General features: G+C 41.2%; 1 protein-coding gene across 1 annotated transcript; it reads left to right on the top strand.

The window, feature by feature from the left end:
- The first annotated feature begins 547 nt into the window (after positions 1–547).
- Positions 548–11838, top strand: xpc (xeroderma pigmentosum, complementation group C). Its single transcript, XM_028583961.1, has 14 exons — positions 548–901; positions 3288–3581; positions 3893–3989; positions 5057–5141; positions 5262–5419; positions 5562–5682; positions 5801–5890; positions 6935–7825; positions 8016–8176; positions 9066–9147; positions 10003–10134; positions 10310–10479; positions 10865–10958; positions 11150–11838. Exons 1-14 carry the CDS (start codon positions 790–792, stop codon positions 11480–11482), a joined length of 2820 nt encoding a protein of 939 aa, XP_028439762.1. The 5' UTR covers positions 548–789; the 3' UTR covers positions 11483–11838.
- The last annotated feature ends 1175 nt before the right edge of the window (positions 11839–13013 follow it).

Here is a 13013-nt window from a genome sequence, read left to right as displayed (position 1 = left end):
CTTAAGATTACACTTTGGTGAGGAGCAGCAACAGAGACAGCTCACCTGTGGCTTGTTGCTGTTGAGCTTCATATATAGCACAAAACCACCCCTCAGTGTCTATAATGTGGTATTACATTGCTTAAATAAAAACATAATTTATATGTAAAGCTGCCCTTCATACATGTGTCAGCCTGAATAGGTAGGCATAAGCAGATACGGTTTAGAACCAAGTATAGATGAACTTTGGCATAAGTAGCCTAAAGGTTTAAGCATGGCTGTATTAAGAGAAGAGGGTTGAAGAATAATAATAAGAATAAGAATAAGAATAATAAGAAGAAGAAGAAGAATAAGAATAAGAAGAAGAAGAAGAAGAAGAAGAAGAAGAAGATGAAGAAGATGAAGAAGATGGATTGGTGCGGCCGGTGCGCGATATTTCCCCCACTATGGCCACGCCAAGACCCGTCCTTCAACAGCATCCACACACTACTATTGGCCAGGCGTCCATGCTTACATGTACTGGTCCAATCCCCTAACCCTAACCTTAACCACTCGAGGGATTCGTAATTTTGCGGCCGGTGCAACATTAGCGGCGAAGAAGAAGGAGCGGACGTGACGTCAGAGTCCTGCCTCCAAAACAACCCGAGTGTTATGAAAGCTGCAGAGTGAAATGTTGGATAACTGCTGTTTCCAAACCCTTACACAACACCAGGTGGACAGCTGAGGGGCTTCCGCCTGTCTAGTTTTGCCAAAAGACATTTAAATGTAAAGAAAATAGATTTGTATCTAAAACGTTTGAGAAAAGACAGCATGGCAAAGCGGGGAGGGTGTGCAGAGACAGAGGCCTATACAAAGAAACTGAAGCAGGTGCTGAAGGCAAAGAGCAGCGGAGCAAAAGCGAGAACGAAGAAGAAAGACGCAGGTATGAAATGTTAGGGCTGATGCATCACTCCCGTCTGTCCCGCTATATTAACATCCTCCCTGTTTGCTGCAAATGATGTGTGTAAAGTTTGCATCCCAAAAATGAATGGGAAAACCACGTTTAGCTTGCTAACTAGTGTGTGAACTCCGATTGTAAAGTAAGGAGGGCCACTTTGCCTGTTCCAACAGTGAAGGGGTCTATGTAACCCTCAGCATATGCATAAAATAAAGTTTTTTGTTTAGAAGAATACTTACTCATCCTGCTAAATGCATCCTTTTTTATATGGTTGGAAAGTTATGAATTATAGCTGATTGTCAGTGCAGACTATCATCAATTAAGTTGTTGTTGGTGATGTAGGTTCAATGATGCCGATCAATGAATGTAACATCAGCTATAATAAACTAAGATACTTTCCCAATATCATTATATAGTGGGATATGGGAAATACATATAAAAAAAACTTTATATGATAACAGACAAAACCCTTCACAAATGTAAAACAAAAACTTCAATAACTATTTTATTGGATATTAAAGAAAGCAGTGTCAGGGGCACTTATTGTATCCCTTTAACCACCGGTGCTCGTGGAAAGGAATGCAATTCACAAAAAGGAAGTAGAATTATGATCAAAGAAGTCATAAAAAATCAACCAACCTTGAGTGCCTGGACTTGATTTTTTTCATGACTTTTTTGGTCATAATTCTTCTTCCTTTCTGTGAACTATTTTGTTGGTTTTTAACAACAGTTTGTTTGGAATCATTAATTTGGACAACAACATTTTTGTGAAATGATAACATGACATACATCATCACAGTGTAATTCCACTGAAAGTTGATCGACGATATTGAATTATTGCTCGACCCTAGAGAGCGATGATTCACTGAATCTGTGGATAAATCACAAATCTTCAAGGATCTTTAATGGTTAAAAACACATTTTCAGTGTTGTTTGATTTGTGTTCACACATGTGGCTGTTTTATTATTGTTGCCCCCAAAAACACACTTTTCGAGCAACCGGAGTGCAGGTGCATATACGGGTGATATGAATGGTTACTGGAGTGGATCTGCTGGCCCAGATACACATCAGTGCTCCACTTTATCAAAACATGTTTTTGTAAGTGGGGGATCAGTGTGTGTACGTGTAAAGCATGCACCATACATATGCATACCTTTTGCATGCATGTGCATAAATACTTTTTTTTTTAATATGCCAGCAGGTGTGTTTGCCTCTTAATCCATGTATTATTTGTTACTCTGTCACAGTTTTCAATGCATTAGGCATTAATGTACTTTATTCAGAAAATACACAGTTAGTGCGTTATCTTAAATGTTCTCTTTGTAGCGTTTTTAAACAGAAGCATTATGGATACCAGGCTGTATTTACTACAGACACGTGAGATTATGGTTAGATGTTTGGTACCTTGTGTTTCATCCCTTTTTATGCCTTTCATGTTTTATGACAAGTAATTCATAAACTCTGACTATAATTACCATGAGCCTTTCTGCTTCGTGCTGTGAGGAGGACTCCAACCACAACCACCACTATTGTACTGTTCTTTTGATTAGTGTTTACTCGTATTAAGCTTTAATCTTGTAGAAAAATAACTTTTCCTGTGGCCTCTTACCAGAAACTGAGCTTTAGATCTATTTTCTATGGGCAAAACGCACTTAAAAAAGAAAAAAATCCTTTTAAATGTTACCTTATGGTTTACAATAACAAATAAGGGTGGGGGGAGGGGAAATCTATTCATGACGGCAACTACATCATTTCCGTTTCCAGCGAAACACAGACCGAAAGCAGAAAATGCAGAAAATTCATGTTATGTACTTCTTTATAAATTATATAAATATCAAACTGACTGACTGACATGTGATGTGCATTCTTCTTGTGAAATGTCTCCATATATTGTCTCTAAAAGTGTGTTATTCAACTTTAGTTTTTGTTAAAGAAGGAAAAGAAATTGCAATACTACTATCGAATTGCAATACTTCGAGAATCGCAATACATATCAAATCGGCAGCCATGTATCGTGAAAGAATTGAATCGGGACAAAAGCATATATTCCCAGCCCTAATAAAAAATACTTTTAAAAAAATTTAAAAATAGAATGCAGTGCAGGGGTTAATAGCGGCAGGACAGTCTATGATGGTGATCTTGTTTGTTAAGGGTGATCGTACTTCTGTTTTGCATTATTGTGGTTGAGAATCATTGATGCTAAATACTGTATAACAGCTTTTAAATCCCAAAGATTTTAACTATATAAAGAAAGGAAAAAGTGAGAAGTAGAAAACCGAAAATCATACTGTATCCCTTTTAATCTACTCCGTCTTAATCATTAGTCAAACCCCGGAGCTTAAAACTATTTATTTCTGTCTGTCCTTCCAGCTAATGGCCACACAGAGGAAGAGGAGAAGCTCGAGAGGAAGGTCAAACCCAAACCACGGTGCTCCACAAAACGAGCATCAGGGAACACTTCATCCACCACATCCGCAACTGCTACTGCCGTCAAAACCAGTAAATACTTCCAGTCGCCGGTGAAGGAGGAGGAGACGAAGAGTGAAGATGACTTTGACATGGTGACCTCAGCAGCATCTGCGGTTACGGTGAACGCCAAGAGAACAGAGAAAGAAGAAGAGGAGGACAGTGAGGATGACGAGGATGATTGGGAGGAAGTGGAAGGTAAGTGAGGGATCAGCAGAAAAGTGTGTGTGTGTGTGTGTGTGTGTGTGTGTGTGTGTGTGTGTGTGTGTGTGTGTGTGTGTGTGTGTGTGTGTGTGTGTGTGTGTGTGTGTGTGTGTGTGTGTGTGTGTGTGTGTGTGTGTGTGTGTGTGTGTGTGTGTGTGTGTGTGTGTGTGTGTGTGTGTGTGTGTGTGTGAATACATTTCCAACACTTTCATTTTAGATACAAAGGTGAGAAAGGGTCATAGCGTGTTGGAAAGAAAGTGGGAAACGGAAGTGACAAAATAATTGAGTGTGTCTGTGTTGATCAGAGCTTTCTGGACCGCTGGGTCCAGTTGAACCACCAGAACCTGTCCTGCCCTCTCAGCCGCTTGAGATAGAGATCGAGACTCCAGAAATCAGGAAAAAGTAAGTGGACATTTGTGTGGTGTAAAAACAGTTAAAGTACAGTTTTGTTTTTAAACTGTGATCTGTTTTAGTTTCAGTAAAATCCCTCTCATCTTGAATACAGTTCCACGTAGCGTTAGCAAACATCTTCAGTCTTTAAATGGAAATGTCCTTCGGTTAGAGCAAGTACTTTATAAGCCTTTATTTAGTCAGGCTTCTAAGATAATTTTTTTTCTCCATGTTCTGCCATAGAGTACCAGAACAACGTTTTCTTTTCTATGACCAGTTGTTGCATTTTCGAGAGCGCCCATAAGGGGCTATATCATAATAAACTCACTTTTTCAGTGCTTGTACTTGCACATACATCTGGAGTACCTACCAACCCACAACCTGTGAACTTAGATAACGGGCTGCTCCCGTGTATCCTCACTCATGCTTGCGTCTCGGGGCAGAAATAAGAGCTTTGAGATGGCCTTTGCCGAGAAGGGACAGAACAACTTCCGGTTCAACCGAGGAGTCGAGGAGCTATCAAATAAGGGTTATGAGATGCACCTTTAGTATCTCCACCCACAGCTTGAGAACCACCTTTGCAAAGGTGCACCGTATATTTTTCAAAAAGCCAATCAGAGCAGACTGGGCTTTTCGGGAGTGGGGCTTAAAGAGGCAGGCGCTAAAACGGAGCATTTCAGACAGAGGGTGAATACAGGTATATTCAGACAGACAGTATGAGGAAAATAAAGTGTTTTTGAACATTAAAGCATGTTAACATCTTCTGGTTGACCAAAAACCCAAAATACAAGTATGAAGCTGAACATTTGTATAATATATCTCCTTTTAATGTGGACTTACTCCATGTGAAACCAATTCTCTTTGTACAATTTTTAAGTCCTGTGGGCACATTGCATTTCCGTGGGATATTTAGGAAAGCCTTTGCATTTTCAAGTCTGATTACAAACCTACAGTGTATGCATTTCCAACAGCTAACAGGTGCAAGTTTGTATATATTTATTTTAGATTAGTGTGTGAGTATACGCTATGGAGAAACGTAGTCTGTTTTACTCTAATAGTCATAATTTCTCATTGACCAGGAAAAAGAGGCAGGCAGAGTTTGAAATGTATCTGAGGCGGATGATGAACCGATACAAGAAGGACGTGCTGATAGACACACACAAGGTGAAAACACACAGATTGTACCCACGAGTTCTTCTTATCGCTATTTCCCGAATCCTGTGTCTAATGTGAAGTCGGCACCGTGGGATTTTGGTCATTGCAAACCTCTGATTGGTCTCTTAGGTCCACCTGATGTGCCTGATAGCCAGTGGGATGTTCCGCAGCCGCCTGTGCAGTGAACCAGACCTGCTGGCCATCACTCTGTCACTGCTGCCCCCCCACTTCAGCATGGTCGCCAAGCAACGTATTGACCAAAACTACCTCTCTGGACTGCTTAAATGGTGTGTGCTTGTGAAATATGTGTAGTGGTAGTGATGCCTAAAGTTACTTTTAATGTCAGAATGTGTAAAACCGTGATACAGGTGTAATCACCACTGTATCACCTATTTCCATTTTCTTCTCTCCGTCTCTCTTCCTTTTCAGGTTTAGAGCAACGTTCACCCTCAACCCCAGTCTGCCCTGTGAGGAGCGTCCGGACCCCCGGGCTCTCCTGGAGAGGCGGCTGGCCAGCTTGTCGCCCAGAAACCACCAGGAGATGACTCATGTTGGTATTTTGGCTCGAGACTAGTCCAATTGATGAAATCAAATTCAGGCCTTGAGTGAACATACAAAGGTAGAATAAACGATAAATAAAGCTCCTGTGTGTTTTGTGTTTCCTGCAGCTGTTCCTGTTGGTCCTGAGGTCTCTGCAGCTCTTCTGCCGATTGGTTCTTTCTTTGCAGCCGATTCCTCTCAAACCCCCATCAGCCAAGGTACGTCAATCTGTTATTGAGCCCTTTAGAAGATACTGATGTAATTGCACTACAGCAGCCACACCGGATTAACATGACTGTTGTATTGCTCTGGCATAGCATATATATTTCCATTTTGAAATCTGTACACATCTGACTCATACAGCATTATTTATCCATGGAAACAGAGGAGCTCTAAGGCTCATTTGAATAGGTTAACCTGAAAAAGATCAATTAAGTGTAGTGAATGAATGAAATTGCCAAAATTGATCTATTAAAATGTATTGTGTACATGTTAGTACAAAATCTATGCAATCAATAAATAGAAAAAAAAGATGATTTACAAATGGTTTTATAATTTCATATGTTAGTCTGGTAATCCCTATTGCAGTTGAAACGTCCGTGTGTGTGTTAACTATATCGTTTCAAATTAGAAAATCAGCTTTTCTGACGCAATCAGTTATGTTCTTAGTCCATGCCATTCCCAACCTTTCAGTCTGATGTACCCTGCAGCCCCTTTTAAGATGAACTCAAGTTCATTGGTTAATCATTTCATTGATTTAAATTGATGTTATTTGACAGTGTTCATTTTTTTTCATACAGTTGGAACGGTCAATGTTTAGGTCGGTTTGGTCAAGTTTGTATTCATAATACTACCACTTGGTGTAAGTTAGCAGAAGCTTAATATTTCAACCATTTATTCATTAACTTACTTTTATTCTTTCTTGATGTTTGTTGATTTCTATTTATATTCTTTTAAAATAATTGCGCTACTCCACAATCTATCCACATACCTCCTGGTACCCCTGGCCTGGTAATCAATGGTCTATACTTTTCAGAAGTTATGTCCGTTTAATCTTTGCATAGTTTTGTTTCTGAGACTCAATTAGTAAAGCTCAGATCAGTGGAAGGACAAAAACACCCTCTCGGTTATTAAACAAAATCACATACTATTGCCTCTACTATGTCTGTTCATTACAGACTTATAGATTACAAAATATTAGCTTGTATTTGGTCTCCAGCTCTTATACACATAGTCTAAAGATCTCTTTGTCCTTTTTCCAGGGCAAAGGGGCGAGAACATCTACTGGTGCCCCAGGAAAAAGCAACACAAGCCAGCAAACCTCCAAGACCACCTCCCCTGAGCCAAAGGTCTCTACTGGCACCAAGAGACCAGCTGGAGGGGGGAAAATAAATGGAGACGGAGGAGGAAAGAAAGCAAAGACAAAAGACATAAAAGAGGAGACTGCGAAGGAAAAGGAGAAGGTTATAACATCAGGAGGGCAAAGGCCAAAGAACTCAAAACGCCGAAGCATCGCCTCAAAAGTCAGCTACAAGGAAGAAAGTGACAGTGAAGCAGAAAAAGAGGATGAGGGGCTTAGTGATGAGGATTTTCAGGCGACCAGTGAGGAAGACAGTGAGGATCCAGAGGGAGGGGCTAAATCCACCAAGGGGAAAAAGGGGAAGAGCAAATCCAAAGTGAACAACAGCAAGAACACTGCAGCTCCGAAGAGGAGTGGTGGAGGGAAGAAACAGGTAAAAGACCAGGAGGGCAAAGAGTGGGAGGAAGAGGAGGAAGATGATGAAGAAGAAGAAGAAGAAGAAGGAGGAGAAGGAACGACGAGCAACAGAACAAAGCGAAGGAGTGGAAAAAAGGACGGGCCAGGAGCGGACGAGTGGTTGGAGGTGTATCTGGAGAAAACATCCTCCTGGGTTTGTGTAGATGTGGAACATGGTGTCGAGATGCCTCACCTCTGCTCCCAGAATGCAACAGCACCGGTAACGTACGTGGTGTCGGTGGACGGGGATGGCTTTGTGAAGGACCTGGGGAGGAAGTACGACCCCACCTGGTTGACATCGTCCAGGAAGAGACGGGTGGATGAAGATTGGTGGGAGGAAATGCTTGAGCCGTTTCTGGGACCTGAGGACGAGAGGGACAGAAAGGAGGACAAGGAGGTGAGACAAACAGCCATGTAGACATTCAGACAGACGGGTCGACTGGACAGACCAGATATACCAATCATTTATTTCATACACATACAACCTTCTTCTGTCTTTTCCTCATTTATAACTGTTTTAACTCTCCTTTTATACTTGCTGATACCACCCATCTTCTCGCTGTGTTTTCCCCATGTTGGCCACCCAGCTCCAGAACAAGCTGCTGAACAAACCCCTGCCGATCTCAATAGTGGAGTATAAGAACCACCCGCTGTACGCCTTAAAGAGACACCTTCTGAAATATGAAGCTATCTACCCTTCAACAGCCACTGTACTGGGATACTGCAGGGGAGAGCAGGTGTACTCCAGGTCAGTAGTAAAACAGTCAGCAGTGCAGTGCGACCTTATGTTGTTGTTGAGAGAAATCATAATAATTCTAGCAGTGGCTGTGATGAACAGTGGCAATTATAGTAACAAAAAAAGATAATATGACTAGTAATAATAGTAGTAGCAGGGATACTCGAACCACTGAAGGAAAAAGCCCAAGAAAAAATAATGCCAATGCCTCTATAAAAACCAGGAATACACTACGCTGTTTGTTTTGGTTAAGCAAACTGTTGTATGTTGTAAATCACAGCGTGTATATGGACACTGACCGTTACTCTGGAAGACTGTAGGACATCATGTGTTGAACTAAAACATGACCGCTCGCACTGTAAACTAGGGCATCATGGAAGTTGACCTGGTTTACCACTGGTATTTACACTTTGGTCCTGGTCATAAACCTGCAAATATTTTACTTTAAGAGTTGAGAAGAAGCACCTGAATGCTGCATGAGTTTTGGTGTGCAAGAGGTAAGACCGTCTCATTGTTTAAGGATCACAGTTTCAGTCTAAAGGACACATTTTCTTTGGCTGGGTGCGTGGAAAAATCAGCTGAATTGGGACACAGCTAATGATGACCTGCGTGTCTGAATTAATTGTGGCTGTGAGCGTCATTGTCCACCTGGTGGTGCTGTTTGATTAGTTAAACCGTGTGCTTTAAAATGTGCTTGAAGCTGTGGTGTTCACATGGTGATCTGCTAGCAGTAAATTACATATGCTGTTGACTGTTGGTGTTTGTTAGGCACGGTTCATACTTACTTACATATGCAATTGCATTGGGCTCAATCCATGAGAAAAACATAAAATTCTTGAGGCAAATAAAAATAAATGATTTCTTATTATTCTTATCATGTTTAAATCATCTTTCTCTTTAGGGATTGTGTGCACACGCTCCACTCCAGAGACACTTGGCTCAAAGAGGCGCGGACTGTCAGGCTAGGAGAGGAGCCATATAAGGTGAGAGAGATGATTTTTCTCAAATTTGTTCTTGTTTGTTGTATAAATCAACACTCCACTGATATTCATACAACCACTCAACACACAGTTTTAACATATATAGAATTCCTCCTCATACTGAAGTCGATGAGGTCTGGTTGATTTGAGCTGTGAAAGTGACAATCCTCTATGTCATTTGTAGCCAAACAATTGAATTGAGAGCTCTTTCTAGCATATTTATTTTCAAGAGAAAACATACTTGTTTTTCTGCAGTGTAGACCAAAGTCACTGTAGTTTTAGACTGATTTTACTGAGATGTACTGTATAACAGGGCACTGGTAGTAATCTAAAACTTGTTTATGATTTTTTTAAAGCATGCAAAGGTATGCAAAACACATTTAACAAAGTGTGACTTTGCAAAGCTAAGTTATTGTCAGTGACTTTGGGGAGCAATGATGCTATTAAATCTCATTTTGTCTTAATTGGATCAATGAACTGATGGTAGGGACAAGGTTGCAGGCAGCAAGAGCCAGAACTGAGTGAGTCTGCATTTTAATATTTCAGCCAGTGAGCGCAGATTAGACACAATGCTAATGTTAACATGTACAGTGCTTTGCAGGAAAACAAAGACACAGCCAAGTATCTTATTATTTAAATTTTTATAGACCGCACACTGACACAGACATGGTTTTGTGCTTGTAGTTGAATTTAAGTAGAATAACCTGTCTGTGGTGATACAGTAGGACATATTAGCTGCCTCAACTGTGATTGAAACTGTGGTAGGACTCAAACCGCTGTGTTTGGTTGCTGTATGATTGAACTGAGTAGATAAAGAGACGATGTGTATAACCACGCAACTGTCTCCCTCTCTTTCAGATGGTGAAGGGTTTCTCTAATCGTTCCCGTAAAGCCAGGATGGCTACTGAGCAGAAGGATGCGAATGACCTGGCTCTGTTTGGAGAATGGCAGACTGAAGAGTACCAGCCGCCTATTGCTGTGGATGGGAAGGTAACCGTCTTTGTGGACTAGAATGATAACTGTCAGGAAATACGGTCACTGTAGCAGCAAATATTATTATACAGCAGATAAAATGGAACATACATTTAATAAACAACCAATAATTTTCAGAAGAAAATGGGAAGTGCAGTATTGTTTAAATGTTGTCTGTGTCTTTTCCCTTCAGGTTCCCCGTAACGACTACGGTAACGTCTACCTGTTTAAGCCCTGTATGTTACCGGTGGGCTGTGTTCACCTCAAGCTGCCCAACCTGAACCGCGTGGCAAGGAAGCTGAACATGGACGCAGCCCCTGCAGTCACGGGCTTCGACTTCCATGGAGGATACTCTCACGCTGTGTAAGACAACACTGAGAGACCTCGATGAGCAAGTTTTCATGTCATTAGTTTGTTTTAATTCACACAATTATTTTAAAACCTGCTGCACATGATCTGGTTAATTTATTTTTTGCTGTTACGTCTGTTGCACGCTCAGGAAAGTTTCTGCTTTTTCATTCTTTGTCTTTGTTCTCTTAGGTAAAACTACTCTACTGTGTACATTTGCATAGTAAGATGTGAATATTTGAAATAATCAAACACACCAAAGTCTGCACATTGTAATTGTTGACTACTGGAAAAGAAGGAACAAAAATGCAGTTTTTATGAAAATGTGTTAAATGTAAGGGGGAAAATTTATACTTTCTGTGTGTGTGTGTGTGTGTGTGTGTGTGTGTGTTTGTTTCAGGACTGACGGTTACATTGTGTGTGAGGAGCATGAGGAGATTCTCAGAGCGGCCTGGGGGGAAGAACAACAGATTCAGAAACAGAAGGAGAAAGAGGTGTGTGTGAGACTGACTGATTGAGTAGAAGCTAATAACTTTCTATGACCAATGCAGTTATGATGTTTTTTGCAGTTAAGGTGAGCACTTTAGTTATCAAGAACCAGCTTACTTTCAAGTTAAAGCAAAACCAGTGATTTAAAACCTGTTCATCACCAAAACCCCACATCACCTTCTCTTCCACTTTCCAGAAAAAAGAAAAGAGGGTGATCTCCAACTGGACTTTGCTGGTTAAGGGGCTCCTGATCAGAGAAAGACTTAAACAGCGATACGGAAAGAAGAACCAGGGACTGGGGGGCCTTGCTCATGGAGAGGAGACCGGCGGGCTTTCGTCAGATGAGGAAGTGGTTGAAGGTGGAAGTCCATTAGCTGTGACAGCGTCTGAGACTCTGGCCATGTCCTGGCCCCAGAACAGACAAGCAGAAGAGGAAGGAGGGAGTATCAGCGGACTGAAGAAGAAGAAGACAACAAAACGAGAAAAGAGAGGACAAGAAAAACATTTGTTCCCATTTGAGAAAGTGTGATGTCAGACATCCAAAACTGGACTTGACTTTAGTTAAATCAAGGTTGATTACACTCTGCTCTCTTAAAAAAGCTGCTCCTGATATTTACTCTGGAATTTGCCCCAGGTGGGACAAATTTGGAATAAATTTTTTGCAAGTTTGGTCATCCCTGGAACCTTTGGCTGTAACATGATAAGCAGGAGAGGAAAAATAAGGAGAAAAATGTTGGATAATGCACTGCAGATCGATCCGTTTCTTCCAGTGGTGATAATACGTGCATTAAACCTGCTCTGTCTCCACCATCACTGTGCACACTCCCATTAGCTCATGTACTGTTAGGCTTTTATACGAGAGATTAGTAGAAATATAGCACATGCCGGGGGTAACACAGGTGAATATCAAATCCAGAAAGTTGACACGTGTGCTTTTGTGCAGAAAAGTGTCCTCACAACATGATACACTCAGCCCTCTTGCAAGTATTCAGTGGGTGTTCTCCAAAACTTGATGTGCTAGTTTGAGCCCGGTGGGCATGGTTTCCCTTTCAGTTCAGCACACAAAATGGCATATACAGCTTATGCCGACTTGAATTGATGTCTTGGGTAGCAACTAAACTCAATACCCCACGTACCAACAACACTACAAACAATGAAGGCAAATTAACATATTTTTTGGAGTGGCTCCACTACCTTCTACTGTTTTCATTTCATCTCATTCCATATGAGCATGTTTCCCCAACCTTGCCACCATGTGACGACCAACTGGACCACAGCCATTGTTACTGGCTGGACCGTACACTATGCAAGCTGACACAATGAAAACAGAAACTTATACTGTTATTATTACGTGAAAACTGTATTTCCTGGTTATCATATTTTCAGGAACGAGCACAAACAGCCATGTTTTTGTAGCTCTGCTACTATGCACTCTTGATTGGATGTCACTGTTTTTGGGTTGTAGCATCCACTTATCTGACAGATAGACCATGTAACTCTTCCCTTGAGTTTTAAACTAAAACTGAAGTTAAGTTGTTGAATGATTCATTAGTCATGATTTCTCACAAATACTGTACTTCCTCTTTTTCTCTTGTTCCTTGTTAGGCTGCTACATCCCTGGAGGTTCACTTGTTCCTGCTGTATTCTCTATCAGCCCTCACATTCAGCCTCTTACTCATCTCTTTCACACTTTTGTCACTGTTTCACACCTTGTGTCTCTATACGTGTTTGTACACAGCAGATCATGGCTGTAAGTAAGTTGTAAACTGTTTTTGTATGAAAAGTATTTTTCTAAGCAATGTTGAAATATCAGTTAAAAGCAGGTGTGTGTGTGTGTGTATGTACGTGTGTGTGTGTGTATGTACATGTGTGTGTGTGTGTGTGTGTGTGTGTACGTGTGTGTGTGTGTGTGTGTGCGTGTGTGTGTGTGTGTGTACGTGCGTGTGTGTGTGTGTGTGTACGTGTGTGTGTGTGTGTGTGTGTGTGTGTGTGTGTACGTGTGTGTGTGTGTGTGTGTACGTACGTGTGTGTGTGTGTACGTGTGTGTACGTGTACCCGTT

This window comes from Perca flavescens, chromosome 7 (assembly GCF_004354835.1).
Source record: "Perca flavescens isolate YP-PL-M2 chromosome 7, PFLA_1.0, whole genome shotgun sequence".
Taxonomy (NCBI): domain Eukaryota; kingdom Metazoa; phylum Chordata; class Actinopteri; order Perciformes; family Percidae; genus Perca; species Perca flavescens.
The sequence above is the reverse complement of the archived record's forward strand: the minus strand, read 5'-3'. Positions and strand labels throughout refer to the sequence as shown.

Bases quoted from the DNA above. Each gene is read 5' to 3' on its own strand.
- xpc (XM_028583961.1), top strand. From the start codon at position 790: ATGGCAAAGCGGGGAGGGTGTGCAGAGACAGAGGCCTATACAAAGAAA. The intron at 902-3,287 runs GTATGAAATGTT...CTGTCCTTCCAG, and splicing joins AACGAAGAAGAAAGACGCAG to CTAATGGCCACACAGAGGAA. The intron at 3,582-3,892 runs GTAAGTGAGGGA...TGTGTTGATCAG, and splicing joins TGATTGGGAGGAAGTGGAAG to AGCTTTCTGGACCGCTGGGT.